This window comes from Pongo pygmaeus, chromosome 2 (assembly GCF_028885625.2).
Source record: "Pongo pygmaeus isolate AG05252 chromosome 2, NHGRI_mPonPyg2-v2.0_pri, whole genome shotgun sequence".
Taxonomy (NCBI): Eukaryota; Metazoa; Chordata; class Mammalia; order Primates; family Hominidae; genus Pongo; species Pongo pygmaeus.
The window spans coordinates 161,329,443-161,348,563 of NC_085930.1; the positions used below are offsets into that span (position 1 = coordinate 161,329,443).

General features: G+C 34.5%; 1 protein-coding gene across 49 annotated transcripts in view; it reads left to right on the top strand.

The window, feature by feature from the left end:
• MBNL1 (muscleblind like splicing regulator 1) overlaps positions 1–19,121 on the top strand; it is a 219,003-nt gene that overhangs the window by 196,110 nt on the left and 3,772 nt on the right. For 13 of the 49 annotated variants that reach the window (XM_054483043.2, XM_054483075.2, XM_054483040.2 and 10 more), the window contains 6 exons: positions 2,572–2,829; positions 3,996–4,049; positions 4,911–5,064; positions 12,825–12,860; positions 13,548–13,642; positions 16,546–16,620. In XM_054483043.2, the coding sequence (XP_054339018.1) occupies positions 2,572–2,829; positions 3,996–4,049; positions 4,911–5,064; positions 12,825–12,860; positions 13,548–13,642; positions 16,546–16,602 (654 nt within the window). In that variant the 3' untranslated portion in view covers positions 16,603–16,620. The remainder of the gene's footprint in view (positions 1–2,571; positions 2,830–3,995; positions 4,050–4,910; positions 5,065–12,824; positions 12,861–13,547; positions 13,643–16,545; positions 16,621–19,121) is intronic. The other 36 variants (XM_054483048.2, XM_054483069.2, XM_054483066.2 and 33 more) reach the window with 7 other exon arrangements.

Here is a 19,121-nt window from a genome sequence, read left to right on the forward strand (position 1 = left end):
TGTCTATTAGGGGAAATGTGTTTTAGAAGGTTTGGGAAGTTCATGTTCCCGTAGGTACCCCACTATTCAGATGCATATCTAATGCTTGGTAAATTTCCAGTCCCGCTGGCCTGTAACTCTCACCAGTACAAGTTTTCACAAGAGATTTTCTCTTCCTTATTTTTTCACAGGCAAGAATAATGTGAGAGTAGCTATTACAGTATGTTTCTGTCCTATTTCTTAGGAGAAACCTTAAGCTGCAAAAAAATAAAAATATGAAAGAGTCAAACATGCATATTATGCAAAAGCAATTGACTAAGTTTTTTTTAACCTCAGGAAAGGTTGGTTTTATGACACATTCTGAGCTAATTATTAGTTATTAACTGCTTAAATATTTTTAGAATTCTTTCTAAATGTTCCACAGGAGAGTGAAGAACGTGAAATTATAATAAACCAATCCTTAACCTGTAGAACCGCCCCCCCCCCGCATGTGCACACACACACACACACGTGCACGCGCGCAAATACATACACACAGAACCTAAATAAATTCAGGTCTTCCTTCTTGCTAATGTGGAAAAGAGTAAACTAAATTGGAAAAATAGAGTGTTAGTTCCCTGCTGCCAATTCATTTTGAGCATATTCAAGAAAGCAGGAATTACTGAGGAGCAAATAGCAGCTGAGACAGATCACTTATAGACCTTCTGCAAGTTTCCTGTTTGGTGATGCCTACATTGACATAGACTTGCTTAAACAGGAAAGTAGCCCTTTCGTTTATGCAGTAGTATATATTTAGCATACACACACACACACACACACATAAAACTTTTTATCATTATTTAATGTAGGCACATCACTTTTCCTGAGTATAGTGATGAGCCTCACATACAATAAATTTTGATTAGGTACTGGGTACTGTTTTAGCAAGCTCCGTAGCTGATGCTAATGTTCAGCCAGAGAGGAGGATAGTTATTCTTGGTAACAGCTTGATCATTTTTGCTTTTAAGTTATAAATCTTGGTAATACTTTTTTTTCTTCTGTTCAATAAGATAAATACACTAATAAAAAGCCAGAATCTTGAATAACTTTTTAAGTCATTTTTGTGTTCTTAATAACTCTGAGTGTGGTGATGAATGACACTGGTTCATTGTATGTATTTGGAACACAAAGCTTTAGCTAGGTTGAGGTTTCCAACTAGTGCAAGATATCATTTATAATGCTGTTTTTTAAGATGTAGCATGGTACAGATTATAGTATCTCCTTCTTTAAGAAACACTTTCCTCAATAATAGGATATGAATATAATGTGGGGAAAACACCCAGATTTAAATGCAATCATTGTGTTTATACAAATCAAAGAAAACCTTTGCTTCCTAAGTCATAGTAGGTTACAGTTTTTCTTTCTTGCTTAACTTCAAAATAAAGTGCTTAGTATCTGCGTTTGCTATTTGTGAAAAGATACTTGAACAATTAAAAACTGTTTCCTTGAAGCTTGAAGTAAGAGCACGAAAATACTAAAAGGACATTCTGTGTTTTAGATGGCCCTCTTGTGGTAAAAGGGTCAAAGTATCCTGAATGAAGACTGCTTTTAAATAGTAAGAGTCAAAATGCACAGATGAATGAGAAATAACGTTTTCGCCTTTTCCCTAAGATCTCCGTGGCAAAATTAACAGAATTAGCAAATATAAAACAGACGTAACAAAACCAATCTTTTTTTACTGCTTTATATAGCTACCAAGTGAATCTCTAAAGATTAAAAAAATAACTCCTGGAAACATTTTCATAAAAAGCTATCAGATTTGATTTTGTATATTTTTCACTTGGAAATAATTTTATATTTACACAAAAGTTGCAAAAATGGACCCAAGAGTTTCTGTCTACCCTTTACAGACCTAAATATTAGTATCTTACATAACTGTAGAATCTCTCCTAAGACCAGAAAAATTAACATAGATATGCGGCTGTTTAACCAATCTACAGACTTTAATCACAGTTTACCAGTTGTCCTCCCAATATTCTTTCTGTGACTCCAGGATCCTCCACTTGTGATAATATCTCAGTCTGTCTTGCATGACCTTGACACTTTGGAAGAGTACTAGTCGGTTATTAGTAAAATATCTTTCCATTCACTTCGTCTGATGTTTCATCTTGATTAAATTCGGCAGTAATACCTCTACTGTGATTGTGTGCCCTTCTCGTTGTATCAAATCAATAGATACACAATGTCACTATGTCTCATTATTGGTGATATTAATTTTGATCACTTGGTTAAAGTGATGTTTTCCATGTTTCTTTACTGTGAAGTTATTATTTTTCCCTTTGCAATTAATAAGTATATCAACACCATTTCAGATTGTATTTTTTCCATAATTAACATTATACATGCATTTTCTTATGGACATTTATACTGAAATGGAGTTATAATTTGTAACTGAACTAGGAAATGCTGAAGTTACTTGTTGCCTTGTTTGAAAATCATTTTCCCCTTTGATCTATAGCCTTCTATCACCAGTCTTGCACTTTAAGTTAAAATCTTCAGAAAGCTTCTTCTTGTTCATGTTGACTAAACCTCATGTACTTAATGACCTCATAGGTATGTCGAGAGTACCAACGTGGCAATTGCAACAGAGGAGAAAATGATTGTCGGTTTGCTCATCCTGCTGACAGCACAATGATTGACACCAATGACAACACAGTCACTGTGTGCATGGATTACATCAAAGGGAGATGCTCTCGGGAAAAGTGCAAATACTTTCATCCCCCTGCACATTTGCAAGCCAAGATCAAGGCTGCCCAATACCAGGTCAACCAGGCTGCAGCTGCACAGGCTGCAGCCACCGCAGCTGCCATGGTGAGTAGAGATATCAGCTCTCTCCTTGTTAGCAGTCAGAAAAGCAAAGTAAGCAACTATATCTGACTACAAGCTATTCATTTATTAACCTTTTTAAAAAAAATTGCTGAAGATATGTTTGTTCAGGTATCCCAGACAATATATAAAGAAGTTACTTTCACAGAAGTGAGGGTAACTCCTCAAATGGTTCAGATTGCTCCTACTCTTGGCCTAACTCTTAATCTGTCTTATTCTGGATGTAGGGTTTCTGAAATCTCTGCTTTGTAAAGAACCACCTGTGTCCTTTTCAACTTAACGATATTGCCATTTTCAGTCTTCTTATTTCTGTGTGCCATCTAATCAGCCATTGTTTTCCTTTGGTGTGTTCTTTTGCACATCAAGGCTCTTCTTTACATATATCTTGCTTTTAACAATAACATGATCTGGAACTATTTAGGAGAATTGTTCAACAAAATTGTTCTTAGAATTAGCTACAGGATTTTGAGTAGTATACTATCTAGATTGTCTGAAATAATATTGTGGCATAAACATAATAGTAACACTAGAGAAGCTTGACTATGCCATTATATAGAAAGGAGAGAGACAGCAGTACCCAAGGAGTTAGAAATTGGATCATTAAGAATAGCTACTAAACTATATTCTCAAGGTAAATTTTAATGTGATCTAGTAGCTGATTTTAATGAGCCCATTCTTTGTTCTTTGCTTACCTGTTTTAATGTTGTCATTTTTTTACATAAATATATGACTTAAATCAATGAAATACTCATTTTAAAAGTCACTGTGTAGTATTTCATAACACAGTGAAATAATCATGAGAGAGATCTTTTCTGTGTTTATGGATACTTGAGCAAAAATACAGAAGGCAGACTCTCTCCTCCTGTCTTCCTTTCACTCTTTTTTTTTTTCTGTTAGAGTATCTTGTTTGTAATTAACTACAAAGAGGAGTTATCCTCCCAATAACAACTCAGTAGTGCCTTTATTGTGCATGCTTAGTCTTGTTATTCGTTGTATATGGCATTCCGATGATTTGTTTTTTTATTTGTTTTTTCTCACCTACCCAAAAATGCACTGCTGCCCCCATGATGCACCTCTGCTTGCTGTTTATGTTAATGCGCTTGAACCCCACTGGCCCATTGCCATCATGTGCTCGCTGCCTGCTAATTAAGACTCAGTCGGCTGTCAAATCACTGAAGCGACCCCTCGAGGCAACCTTTGACCTGGTACTATGACCTTTCACCTTTTAGCTTGGCATGTAGCTTTATTGTAGATACAAGTTTTTTTTTTTTAATCAACTTTAAAATATGTATCCTTTTTTCTGTTATAGAGTTGTAAAGTACAATGAAAAAACTGAGTGTGGTTTCCTGACAAAATTAGTAGAAAGACTATAATCTAAGTACATAGATGGATATCATACAATAAAAGATTCTGAAAGCCCAGCAGCCCACATTCAGTTTAACTACATTGTAGAATGTTCTAAAGAAATAGTCGGAGGACATAAAGAGTGTATTTTTGACTGTATATTTATGTACCTGTTTGGTTAGCATGGCTTTAGTGGTAGAATTATTTACATTTTAATATTTATAGTTCAGTATTTAAGGAAAAAAACTTGCATGCTCTGGGACATTTGCATGTCTAGGTAGATCTGGGGGGAGGAGCAGAGTGGGTTAGTTTTTATTTTATCTGTTTCAGTCACTCTGTACAATTAACTATTAACATTGCTTATACTTGTCAGTCCTCATGGAGCTCGCAGTGCGGCTTTTCTTCTTTTCCCAAATCAATGGCTTCTCACAGAAAGCCTGAAGCATTATGGGACATAAAGCACTTTAACACATTATAACATGTGCTCTCGTACTAGTGAGATTTTGTTTTGGACAAAAATAATGCTTCCTTTAAAGCTTTTATCTTGCTTTTTTTTTTTTCCTCTCCTTAATTTTTTGTTCGTTGGATTTTTCCCTCGGGTAGTTAAGTGCTCTGCTGCTTGCTTGCTCATGCTTCCTAACAATTTTGGCCTTCGACTGATTTTTCTTTTTTCTTTTTCTCTTTTTACTGGTATTTGTTTTTTATACTCATTCACTAAACAGGGAATTCCTCAAGCTGTACTTCCCCCATTACCAAAGAGGCCTGCTCTTGAAAAAACCAACGGTGCCACCGCAGTCTTTAACACTGGTATTTTCCAATACCAACAGGCTCTAGCCAACATGCAGTTACAACAGCATACAGCATTTCTCCCACCAGGTAAGGGGTGGGGTTTCGTAATAAATGAATCTTATGATCTACAGAGAGTCCTACTGTTAGAGCAGATAAACCACACCCCAAGCTTGTTTGTAATTATAGATGAGGTGTCAGGTAAGGTGGTCAATGATGGAAACTTATCTGAGGTATCTCATGTGGTTTTCCTTAAAAACTAAGGATTGTAGCTTAATGAAATGTGGATTAAAGATCAGTGGTATTTTATATATTTATTTGTGTTTGTGTAATTTGGAAATGAAATATAGTTCTCTTTTTTTTCTGTTTCCTCAACACTTATACATGTCTGTCAAGCTATTTTATGATACTTTCTTGCTGTAAGACCCCTTTGCCTTCATTATTCCATAGAGTTTATTTAAATTACATAAAACAGCACTTTCAGTTTTGATTTTTATTTTTCAGCCTTTTTGTTTTCAAGGTCAAGAATGAAAACAACCATGCGTTCTAGAGCTCTTAAAAGGGCTCTTATTGGCATCAATCAGTACACTGTTTAAAATTATGACTTCCTAAGCTAATATTGAAATAACCCTAAGTGCTCAGCAATGTTTAATTTATTATGGAGTTCTACATTTGTGGTTTCAGCTTATTTTCAATTTGGTAATGTATACATAATCTAGAATTATTCACACAGATTGCAAAGTTTAAAACACAGACTAGCTACTCATTTAATTACCTGGAAATTTACTCTTTTTATTCACTCTGAAATTATTTCAGAAAATACATGTAAACTCATTATTATCTGGAATTTTACTAACCAGAAACTCAAATCTCACTTTCCTCTTTATTGCTTCACCCTTCTTTTCAGAATACCATGGTTTTAGAGACTTACTTAATAAAATTATTTTATTAATTAAATTAATGGGTAGATATATATGTCAAAAATCCAGCTCCCAATTTTATATTAGACTATAGTGGCAGTATTTACAGTGTATTAGGTTCATAATACTATAAGAGAATGTGAATTTATTTTTGATTGACAAAAGAATAAATTATATGAGCTTTTAATACTAACCATAAGTTTTATACAGTACATCTTTGAAAATCAATCATCCATATGTAAAATAAATATGAAGTAACAAGTAACTACAATATTCCACTAGCTGAAATAGCCAGTGCCCCAGACACGTGGATAAAATGATATTTGTACTTGTGAAATAGTATCTTTCAAATTGCAGTTTGTCCATATTGGAACAAAAACTAAATCATTTTGACCTGCAGTCTCACATTTCTCTTATGTTTTGTAATATTATAACTTTCTTCTCAATATGCATAGTTTTTCAGAAATTAATCTTTTTGCTCTTGTGCAAGTTGCTGTGTCCCTAGATTTTCCCTGCCCCCAACAAACAATCCATCAGTTTTTCTATAGTCAGATGAGCAAAGTTTCAAGGGATTATATGTAACTATCATAATCTCTTTGAAGAAATTAAAACTTATTTTTGTCAGTTTATTTTACTGGCTAAAACATTACCATGAGAAATGACAGTTTCAGCTAGACCAGAGGTAGTGAGTTATCTCAATTGATTGTTCACAGTCAATTACAGATTGAACTCCTCGTTCTACTCATTCCTGTCTTCTCACTGCTGCACTTGACTAGTCTTAAAAAATATGATAGTTTCTCTACTAAAGTCTAAAAAACAAATCTATGCTATTTAAAGAAAGCTGAAAAAATCTGTTTTATCAAATAGGTTTCACATTAGTTTTTTCAACAACACTCAAATGACTATAGTTTTTTTTCTAAATAAGTATAACCAATTGCATGGTATGATGACCCTTACTTGTGACACTAGTGTCTCCCTAGAATAGCTTTTTGTCTGTGGATAGAGCCAAAGATGCTAGATAAAGTTCAAATTAGGGAAAATAATAAACTCATTCATAAATCAGAATCAAACTTGTCTCTCTGTGCTAGGTTAAGCATTGCTAATTTAAATAAAATCTGCATTAATTGAAATATCCTGAAAATTTTAAGATACATTTGCATTTTTATGATGCATTTTGCATCAGAGATATTCCATTCTTGATCAATATTTCTCAAATATTGGCCAGGCGCAGTGACTCATGCCTGCAATCCTAGCACTTTGGGAGGCCGAGGCAGGCGGCTCACTTGAGGTCAGGAGTTTGAGGCCAGCGTGGCCAACATGGCGAAACCCCATCTCTACTAAAAATCCAAAAATTAGCTGGATGTGGTGATGCATGCCTGTAATCCCAGCTGCTTGGGAGGTTGAGGCAGGAGAATCGCTTGAACCTGGGAGGTGGAGCAGTGAGCCAAGATCACATCACTGCACTCCAGCCTGGGCAAAGGAGTGAGACTCCGTCTCAAAAAAAAAAAAAACACACACACAAAACAACAACAACAACAAATATATGTATACACACACACATATTTCTCAAATATAATCAATATAGTGTGAAATTATTGCATTAATAACATAAAATAACATTTATTTGCAACTCAGTTTTAAGGGCCTGAAACAGCAGGTGGACCTTTATTAATCACATAATCAGAAGTAGGTAGTGACTCCATGATTATTTTAAAATATTTTCGTTATATAATATGTACCTGCTTGCACAAAAATTGACCCTATGACATGAAAAGGTTAAAATGGATAGCTCTTCATTATTTCTGCCCCATCACTTTGTCAGACAGTCAGAAAGGAAAGAAGTCTAATGCAGGGAATGTATATGCAAAAGCCTCAGGGGCCAGGCAGGAAACACAAGTGAAGCAAGAATAAATTGGGAGCTGTGGGGTCTGGGAGGCACAGGGGAGCACAGGCTCAGCCTAAAGAGTATAGTCAGTGTTCAGACTTTGCCTTTTGTTGCCTTAGAGGATTGTCTGCCTGGCGGGTTGTACCTGCTGTCCACTGCAAACCCTTTGTGGCTTCATTTATATCATAGTCTCTATAAACTACAGTTGATTGTGTATATGCCTCATAGGGTTGGTTGTAAGAAACCCGCACAACCTAACACAGTAGCCCTGACATACAGTGTTGCTAGGTCTTATGGTCTTATGATTTTTTTCCCAGATATTCTAGACATTTGTATGTTTATATGTGAAATTTCTCAATATTTAAATTTTGGCAATTCAGTTTTTTAAAAACATCCTTTGAGAACTAAAGGAAATCTATCTTACCACAAATTCACATGTAATCTCGTGTCTAATACCTGGGAGAAAAGGAATTTCATTTTCCAAAGTTTAGTTGTTCTGCAGACAAATAATACAGAAGAATTAGATGATCAAGGAATCCGATCTGAACACAGTTTAATAATTTGGAAGGTACACTTTTGAAGGCTTTATTGGAACTGGGAAGAAAATGGAATTCTTTTATTTTTCGCAGCTCAGAATTATAGTGGTCTGTAGTCTTGTTTCAATGATAACTTCAGATGTGTAGATCTATTTTATTCAAATTATAGTGAAGCATGGTTAGCTAAATTCTTAGAGCAGGTGGCTGCATATAGAGTAGGTTGCTGGCAAAAGATCAGGGTTCAGTGATAAGCCAGCCAGCTAGCTAAGAAAAATTACTACATACTTTAACTTTTAAGAACAGAATTGGATTTAATATGGACGTTACCCATCTAAGCATCATTCAACCATACATCCATCCATCATCCTATCATTCTATTCTCCCCTCTCCTTTCCTCTATCCTTTTTTCCTTTCTCCTTTCCTCTGTCCTTCAGATTTCCATCTATCTATTCATCCCCACATTTATCTATCCACCCATCTTTCCATTTATTCAGTCAATAAACATTGATTGTATGCCACATGGTGTACCAGTATTTATGTGAAGGATTGCAAACTCATGGCTCAAGGGTAAAATCTGGTATCTAGAAATATTTTTGTTTGTTTAAGAGTGTTTAAATGAAAACTAAATGTAAATCCTTTAGATAGGACACATACTGTACCCTTCAGTTCCAAACGCTACAATTCCCTATTGCCTTAGGCCAGGTTGTTTCAGACATTTTGTTCAAAAGAGCTACGTTTTATTGAATGGTTGCTCTTGTTCCCTGCTGCACTGAGTGCTTTGCCTACATTATCTCATTTTTTTTTCACAACGCCCAAAAGGTTGGCATTAATATTTTCATTTTACCAATGAGTAATTTGGAGCCTAGTAAGGCACAGTGATTTGTCCCAAGTTAAATGGCTTTTGTAAGGTTTAGATTTAAGTACAACTTGAACTCAAGTCAGGCTGACTTGGTTAGTCTCTCAATATCTATTACACGAAGACCTTAAAAATGATTTGGGAGACTGGAAGTAGCCCTTACTGAACACCTAACTCCACGATGTTTCACACCTTCCACCTCATTTAAAGATAAATATAAGTATTAGGTTAAATTCGTATTGAAGTTTTGTCTTTTCAAATTTCAATATATACTTGTTTTAACCTTCCCCTTTCAGGACCAGATTGATTATTTGTAGATATTATGCATAATTTAGGATCTATTTATGTTATATGTATGAGTTTTCACTCATGAAATTATGGCGTGTAAGAAATATCACTTTCCTTTACACCATTTTTTTTTTCATTGAAATTAAGTCTAGCTCTGAACTCTGATCTCTGTCTCCCTGAGTTGAGAGAAATAACAGGCATTACTGGGAATCCAGGACTACATGCCCCAGCTCCCTCTCTTTCCTGACCTTACCTCAATGTGAGGTCCTGTACAGTCTGGTATTCTCAGACAGGCTATGCATTCTTCATTCTTCAGTCACCGCTGCTCACTGCTGATATGATCATTGTCCATGCTTGCAAGAGCTCTTAAGACAGGTACTCCAGGGGTTCTGTGCTTGCCTTGGGTATAGGCTTCCTTGTCTATGCCCTCCAGGCTCCCATGCCCTTGAGGGCCTGATGTCTGCAGGGCTATTGTGAAAGAACAGGCTACCTACCCAACTACCTGTGGAGCTGCACACTGCCTGCCACTTCAATCTTGAGGAATTTTTTTCTCTGCCCTACATCACCATTTTTGCCTACCTACAATCTTCAGAATCACACCTCTTGTCTCCCTCTCTAGCATATCTCCCTCAATCAGTGTTGGCGTATGAGTTTTAACAGTTCTGAAAATACATTTGCTTTAAACAACTTCTACTTTGGCTTGTATTACAACTCTACCAAGAATAAGGCAACAAAAGGCCAGGAAACTTTCTTAGGTAGTGGTGTAGGTCTAAGGGCAGGGGTAGGCAGGGTTGTGTTTATACAAAGAAGAGAAAAAGATTTGTCACATTTAGTATCATTAATACATATAATCATTTATAATTATGTATATTAATAAATTATAATTAATAAAAATAAAGAAGGTACTGCTTGTTTCGATACCAATTTTGAGAATAATCCAACTGATTAACTTTTAGTCTTAAAATGATATACACTATTTTTAGAAGCTCTTAATCAGCTTAATACTTCTTATAATCAACCTAAATAGGACTGAATTATTACATCGAAATTCTAACTTCCAACTAAATCTTCATTACAATTCTTTTTCTCTCTTCTACTTACTTCCCTTCTACTCCAAGTAATTTTAAGTATGCATACATCTTATTTGTAAATTATCATCCTAGTTTTTCCTACATTTTCATACATATCAATTAAAATTTTTGATTTAAAAAGTCATGCAGTTAAAATAACACATTTCTCAGAAGCACACCATTCTGCTCTGCAAATATCTTTGTAGGAGAAATTGGGAATTGACAAATACATTCACTTAAATTTTGCTTTGTGCTGAAAATTGAGGAAAAATTTAAATTGGCCATTTGCACATTATTATTAGTAAATCAACCCATGTAAAGATGGAAACTATGGTCATTTCAAAAGTGATTTTTGTTTTTGGTAAGTGGGTCCTACAGCATTATGTCCTCATATTTGTGAGTTATTGCACCCTGGCTAGTATTTTCATTGCTGCCTTATGTTTATTTGCTGCAAATCCCTCTCAAAACTGTGTGCATTGGTTATAATGCTAATGAGGAAGATAATTCAAACTAAAATTCAAATCATAATAGCTTTAGGGTTTTAGAGAGATAGTATAAGGTTAACTCATTTTCAGCATGTGCAGACTTAATTATGCATGGGATGAAATACAGTAGGCAAGTCTCAGCATAATAATAAATAATTGAAACATATAACCTGTACAATATTTAAACTGGCTTTAATATTACTTAATTATCACATTATTCTTTTTCATTCGTCATTTCTTTTCCAATTCTTTCACCCTACCATTAAGACAGTAATGATTTTATAAGATGTAGATCCGGTATTAAGTTTTGCTTGCTCTACTGTCTCAAATTATTATAACTTCTTTGTTATTACTGGCTTGTTTCTGTTTGTCTTTCACAAGTCTTTGACTCAGTAGTAGTAGCAAATGACAGAGATCTTCAAGTGTCTTAATGCTTGTCAATATAATATTATTCCACTTGATAGGATGTGTCCCCAGATTCATTACAGAGTTTAATCATTGATCATTCTGCCCACAGTCTAATTGTGATAACAAACTAATCGCAGCTGTTACAGAGATGCCAGTTAAGTAATCCATGTTTCAGTTGAGTTTCTCAATGGCAGCTTTATTTTATAGGGCCATCTCTGATAAGATTCATTTGGCAGATATTTTTCTAACAAATGTTCGTCCCAGATGCTGCTAGTATTTAAACAGGATATGCTAAGATTTAGATAGAAATATAAAATCCTCGGATATTTTAAAACCTAGAATTCTAAAATAATCCCATAGAAAGAACAGTAGTTCTGCATATGGGAAAGTGCCTTGTGCTTGTAAAATAAGTTAAATTTTCAATATTTACATGTCATAGAGAACAAGGACTATCTATATGTGCAACATTTATTTTTGCTTATCATGGTTGAACAATTGTCAGCATCAGTGCTAACACCCCATATGTGATGTATGTATTTTCACTCTCTCCCACTCAAGGTTTTTATTGAAGTCTAATTAGCAGTTTCTTGCGTGTGAAATTTTGTAGAACATTTGCTACTCCCAGAAGTCTTGAAGGTCTAAACCAGCAATGAAAACCACTCTGATTTCCTAGATACCGTGAAGTAAACCAATTTGATACTTATAAGAAATTATATTCCCCCTTAATGCTTTTCCTACATTTTAATTTCAAACTAAGGAAATGCACAAATTTCACTTTTTTATATATAATTTATTGCTTGGCATCCCTCCAAATACAAATCCTGTATGAATAATCACAACCCTTTTCATGTTTATATGGTTGCTGCTACAATGAACAGGAAAATAAAAGGAATGAAAATGAATGTTTGGGTTTCATTATATTGTTAAGTCAGTTTTGTACATTGAATTATTTAGTATTTAATAATAAATAATATCTTTAGTAAGTTAATATGTGCCTGATATAAAGAAAATGTTAAGGCATTCATAAGTTAAAGTCAGAAATAGCAAAACGACCAGATGGTTAGTCATCAGATTAAAACAAAACAAATTACAATATTATTTTTAAAAGAATTAAGTGGATTTAAATTACTTCCAAAATACTTTTGTTTATAGGCAACAATTAAGAGAAACAAAGTGTACCAGCACACAGTTAAACTGGCTTTTATTCTTCACTTGAGACTAGTTCTAATTGATCACTGTGCTATTGTATGATTTGATTGTGCTGACAGTTACATGCCACTGTTCCCATAATAACAATTTTTCTTCTTTGTTCAAATGAATTTTCTAATTACACGTGTGATGGGATGTTTTAATTCTTTTCCCTTTTCAAATCCACCTTCCTGTTGCAATGCATGATGGGCAGGCTCAATATTGTGCATGACACCCGCTACAAGTGTTGGTAGGTGCCAGCTTTGTTTCTTGATTATCTTAAACCTATGGTGTACCTCACAGCCCCTCAAAATCCACTGCTAAGTTTAACTTATATCTATTGGGCAAGTCCATTTCCCTTTTACTAACACTTGTCAATTAAATGCCATTTTCTATTTAATTGACATGGACTCACATAAGTGTTTTCTTTACACACGACAGTTTCCTTTAGTCACCTTTGGTGGATTTTGATTGGACTATGAGTTCTGGTGTGTAAAAAAAATCTATTTCATAAAAGTAATATACTGTATATTTTTATAATAGTAAATGAGAAAAAAATACTTTCATTCAAACATAACTGTATATATGAAGTAAATACTTGTATTTTGACTTAGATTTTGAATGTCTGACTATAAACACTATATAAAATTCTTGTTTTTGACTTAGCATATTAAGCCTGTTTGTGTCAATTTTCTTGATTTGATGGTAACAAGCTTTTTTCCCCCTTTTTTTTCTCTTTCATCCCTCCTCCCCTTCTCTCCTTGGAATGTTGTCCTGCTTTGCGCTGTGATTGCATGTCACTCGCTGGTGATGATGTCCTGTCACATGGCTTATTGCTGTGATAAATACCATGCCCAATTATCTCTTCCATGTTGCCATGGTTTCCATATTGCTACACTCTTCTGTATGTTCGCTTATATGATTTTCCCTCCGAAAGTTCCCATGGTGCACGGTGCTACGCCAGCCACTGTGTCCGCAGCAACAACATCTGCCACAAGTGTTCCCTTCGCTGCAACAGCCACAGCCAACCAGGTTTGCTAATTTACAGCTTTGTTTCTTAAAAAACAACTCTAATAGGGCTCAATCCAACAGCCCTTACACACGTGGATTTCCCATTGAGGTCAGTGGGAATCATGTGTACGTGAGGGCTGTAGAGGGTGCTTTAATAAGCATGGGGTTTCAAAGATACCTCTTGTTGGCCTACACATTCTCTCTATGATGAGCAGCAGAATGCTTTTATGCCATTTATAAGTGCTCCAAAGTCGTCGCAGCTCCATTTCTGAAGCTACTAAAATGATATTTACACAAGCAATTCTCAATTGGTTTCAACCAATCGTGCAGGTATTTTGACCAATCAAAAATAGAGGCCATTTTAAGGTTTTTATTTAAAATATTTGGTATATACAGTTTCTTAGTTATTGCCTAAATGATTAATAGAAAGTAAAATATTTAAATGTATTACATATGCCACAAATGACCACTCTTGTAAATGTTTGTTATAAATTCATTATAATCTGAATCATTTAATAAGCAGATTCAAAATAAATTGTTTGCATATAGCATTTCTAAGCTTTTATTCTCAATGCTTTCAGTGAAAGAAAAATCCTAAGCACTTTTATTTTTATAATTACCCTGCATAAATGTAGGAGATTTATGAAGGAAAAGAAAAGTATGGCAAATTGACAATCATTCTGTATTCCATGCAAGTTTATTGCAGGATACTTTTCAAGTGAAAGGGATTTGTTTCATAAATTTAAATTTTATGATATACAATAATTATTTAAAAATAAATGATTTAAAATATTTAAAATTTAAAAATTGACATTTATTCACCCAGCATTTTCTGATTCTACTTAAAAATATTTTCTAGAAAATACTGGTTGATTTCAAGTTTCATTTATGTAGATTTGGGCTTCAATAGAGTTGACAGTGTATGAAAAACATAGAGCCAAGCCACATTTCAGATAATACACAGATGAAGATTAAATGTAGCCAAATGAATCTCAAAAGAATGACTGTCAGATGAGAATGAACATGTTCCCCCTTGGGAAGGGAAGACCAATTAAGACATCGATTTGTTGTTATTACTGTGAGGAGTAGCCACCTTTGTTCTACAATACATCATGTACTGTTGATGAAGAACATTCAGCTATTAGTACAACCATTAAAAACTTTCAAAATCAGAACACAAAAATGAATTTAACGTTTCAGTCAAGCTTTAAACATTTCTTGGCAAAGAATCATTAATTTTTCAGAAGCTTGTCAAAATAGCCCTGGGTTTACGTGAACACGTCAGACTCATTTACAAGAATGCTAGATTGTGCATATGTGGCATGTTAATAAGTAACCTTTGGTAGAACTATTGTGATGGATTCAATACAATCCATCTATGGTGCCGATCAATGATAAAGAACTCTCATGCATCTACCATGTGTGACTGTAGAATTGCTGGTGTAAGCAGAACTATAGCAGAGCAAATTTCAACATGCCCTTGGCCACCTGGGTTGTAGGGGACACTTTACTTTTTGCATTGTGCTGTGACCATTTCATGCATAATCTTGGGTCTTCAAACTGTTTGACAACCAAAAGAAAGAAAAGGGAATGGATATATATATACACACATATATTATATCTACATATACATACATATGTATATGCCTACAGTACATTAGCAATGCTGGAAATAGCTGATGCCACAAAATGCAGCCTGCATGCATGCAGAAGTTTATAGCTGGCCCTTCATCTGCATCGATTGGTGTTGAAGGTCCTTGGTATGTTTCGACAGCCCCATCCTTGATGCTTCTACACTGTTGGGTGCAACATCCTGTCCTGCAGCAGCAGGAAAAATGGTATGAGAAGCTTCATTATGCTTGGAGCACATTTTCGTGCCATTTGCCAATGCTGTAAAATTGTGTAAAAATGTCAGCTGAGAACTGGAAATAAAACAGGGACATATTAATATACACACTAGACTGTGGATTGTAGTATGTTGAATTAGCCTAAGATGTCTAAATTGAAAAAAACAGCAACAAAATGCCTTTGTGTATGTGATTTCATTATTCTCCCAACAACATTGCTGAAATGGGATTAGTATCATTTTATAGAAGAGACTTAAGCATAGAGTAATGAGTTGCTTTGCTCAGGGTCACACAGCCAGTAAATGGATCTCTGGGGGTAGCACCCGTGTCATCAGTCCTCTGACAGTCTCAATTTATTGTGCTGCCTCTCTCAGGTTAGCAGCCATTAATTTCAGGTTGAAGAATCAAGCTACAAATTTGAAGTTCCTAACTTTGGGAACTATTGAAATAAGTCAACTATATTGGTTTCTTATTGTACTTTCTCTCAAGTTCTCTAATTCTCTTGCCCATTTAAAATACAATAAAAGGTGTCGTCAGGATTCAGAAATACGTTCTGAAGTAAACTTAGGCTCTTAGCTAGTTCTTTTCAATCACTGCTTTATAATTCTTACCTGGTATTTTTAATTTGGAAAAAAAAAGTTAGACACCCTAATTTGAACAAAAATGTTAGAAATTTGGTTGCACAAAAATAGGCAAGACATTTCCTTATCTGATTTCTGGATGATACTAAGTAACTGAAACCACGGGTGTGTGTGTGTGTGTGTGTGTGTGTGTGTGTGTGTAGGCCAACAAAAAGGGCTTCTTTCAATTACTGCTCTGCATGAATTTTTGATAGTTTACTTATTTCCTAAAAGCTGGTAACATTTATAGAATAGTATTTAACATGAAGATTTTAAAGTTAGTTGCTACTTTGGCATTTAAGTTTACATTAACTTACTGTTATGTTGACCAGATAAGGACTGTCACCTCACAGCTGAATTTCACTTTTCTTTAAAAATTTAATATTAAAATGTTTTCATCTCTTAATTGTTGGCTTGCTTGCATGGATCATTCATTAAATAATTTTTTATTTGCTAGATACCCATAATATCTGCCGAACATCTGACTAGCCACAAGTATGTTACCCAGATGTAGAATTTTCATCACTAAACAGTAAGTCCATTATGTAATATATAGTTGCATATTTGTGGTGGTTTTCTTTAAGATAGCAATTGTATAGTGCACTTAAAATTTTGCAAAATCTCTGAGAAAATATATACAGATCACATTTTTATCTTAAATGGGTTGTGAGGAATTTTATCAGACATATTTATAACAAATATGTTAATACCACTTAAAGTACCAAGAGAAAATAAATTTTTTAAATTTCTGATTAAACACAAGCATAAAGAAAATATATGACCAAAAAGTAATTAGAAGGTGTAGATCAAGGGTTGGCAAACTTTCTTATAGGGTCAGACAGTAAGTATTTTTGCTGTGTGGGCCATATCGTTTCTGTTGCAGCTACTCTCCTCTGCCATTGTATCATGAAAGCAGCCAGAGACCACATGTAAACAAATGGGTGTGGCTGTGTTCCAGTAAAACTTTATTTACAAAAACAGGCAGTACATCACATTTGGCCCACAGGCAGTAGTTTGGCTGACCTCTGTTGTAGATTATCACTTTTTTTTTTTTTTTTTCATTCTTTGGCTAAACCTTAAATGGGACTATGTACTTACTTCATCCCATGCACCACCATACATAGGGGCATTAGAATGTAATGAGTTTGGCTAAGCGTGGTGGCTCACACTTGTAATCCAAGCACTTTGGGAGGCCAAGGTGGGTGGATTGCTTGAGCCCAGGAATTTAAGACTAGCCTGGGCAACATGGTCAAACCCTGTCCTACAAAAAATACAAAAAAATCAGCTGGGTATGGTAGCGCACTCTGTAGTTCCAGCTACTAGGGAGGCTAAAGCGGCAGGATCACTTGAGCCCAGGAGGTTGAGGCTGCAATGAGCTGTGATAGCACCACTGCACTCCAGCCTGGGCAACAGAGCAAGACCTGTCTCAAAAAAAAAAAAAATGTAATGAGTCTGACTTTTAATAAATATATACACATAATCAAATATATGTGTACACACAAATCTACATATTCAAATGAATCTTAGGTACTTTAAAGTAGTTACCTCAGAGGATCATATAATTCTGAAAATGTTGCCATTGCCACATTTTAAAAATGGTTTGAAAGTCTTCTATTTTGTCTTTAAAAAGTCTTGTATTTTGTCTTTAAAAACAGTCTTAAATACTTAAAAAGGTGCCCATTTTTCGTACATAGGAATATGTTTGGTCCAGTATGCATGCATTCAAGTTATAACATGTGCTCAGATGCTTTGTTAGATATTTATTTTTATATTTAGAAAGAGACATTACATTTAAAACTGAAATTGGTTAAGATGGGTGACCATTCTTTGTTGCTTCCTTTATTTATTTGTTTATTAACATATTTACAAATGAGTTTTTGGTGCTACTTTGTGTTAGTTACCATGGCAAGGAGATAAAGGTAAATAGACAATAAGATAAAGATGTAAGGAATTTCAGGATAATATAGTAAAATAAGAGAGGTTTGAAGAAATTTCTCTTAGAGCAAAGATGAAGGAGCAACTGTTCCCAACAGGATCCATAAACAAATGAATGTGGACAATGAAGGTGTTGTTCTAAAGAGAATGGAGGTGTAAAGGCCTTGTAAAAGAAGGACAGTGTGCCAAGTCAGGAAACGATGGTGGCTGGGAACCAACTCAGAAACTCTTGTGCTGTTAATCTGTAGCAAAGCTGGAGAAAGTCAAAGCCCATGCAAGAAAGGAGAATAGGCAGAATTCAATAGCCATTTAAGAAAGAAATGATAGGCTCAACTGGAGAAGTACTACCAAAGACGTGCTGCAATCGTGAATTATTAAAATTGATTTTTGTCTATTTCATAAGTTTTCTCAAAGCAGTTCTGATAAAAAGGTTCAGATTCTGAACAATAGCCATATTTGTAGAAGAAGAGGCATTACTTTGTAGTGTTGTAGGTTTAGAAGACGAGTGTTTTTGAGATGCCAAAAAAATCTGTTTCAAGATCTTATAGTCAATTAGGTGTGTTTGGTATGTATATATTTAACTATATTCTGTTTCTTAGCAATAATTCAGGTTGAAAAAAATTTCTAAAAATAATTAGCAAACCAGTAGTTTTGTGTGTATTGAAGCTAAGCTTTTAATGTTCTGTTCATTTAACAAATGATCGCTCATCTTCATGAGGAGTTGCAACATTTAAACTGGTTTTTGAGTCACTAGATTATGATTTCTTTCATTTTCAAGGTTGTATTGTGAAGCATACTTTTAATATATGTAAAGATTCCCTGCTGAGAACAAATTTCATGTAAAAACTGGAACTGTTAATCCACAAGTACATTGTAATGTCTATTACAACTTAATTCATGAGTAATAATTCTGTAATTCAAAAAGAATGATTTTTATTTTCTTAGTTTTAGGAGAAAAAAGTTCAACAAACTGAATTATCCAAAGCCATCACTTAAAGTATCATTCTTTTTTTTTTCAAACATGCATTATGCTAATCAAGCACCCAAAAAGAATAAATCTTGTTTAATAGAACATATTACATTAATTTTAATTTTGTA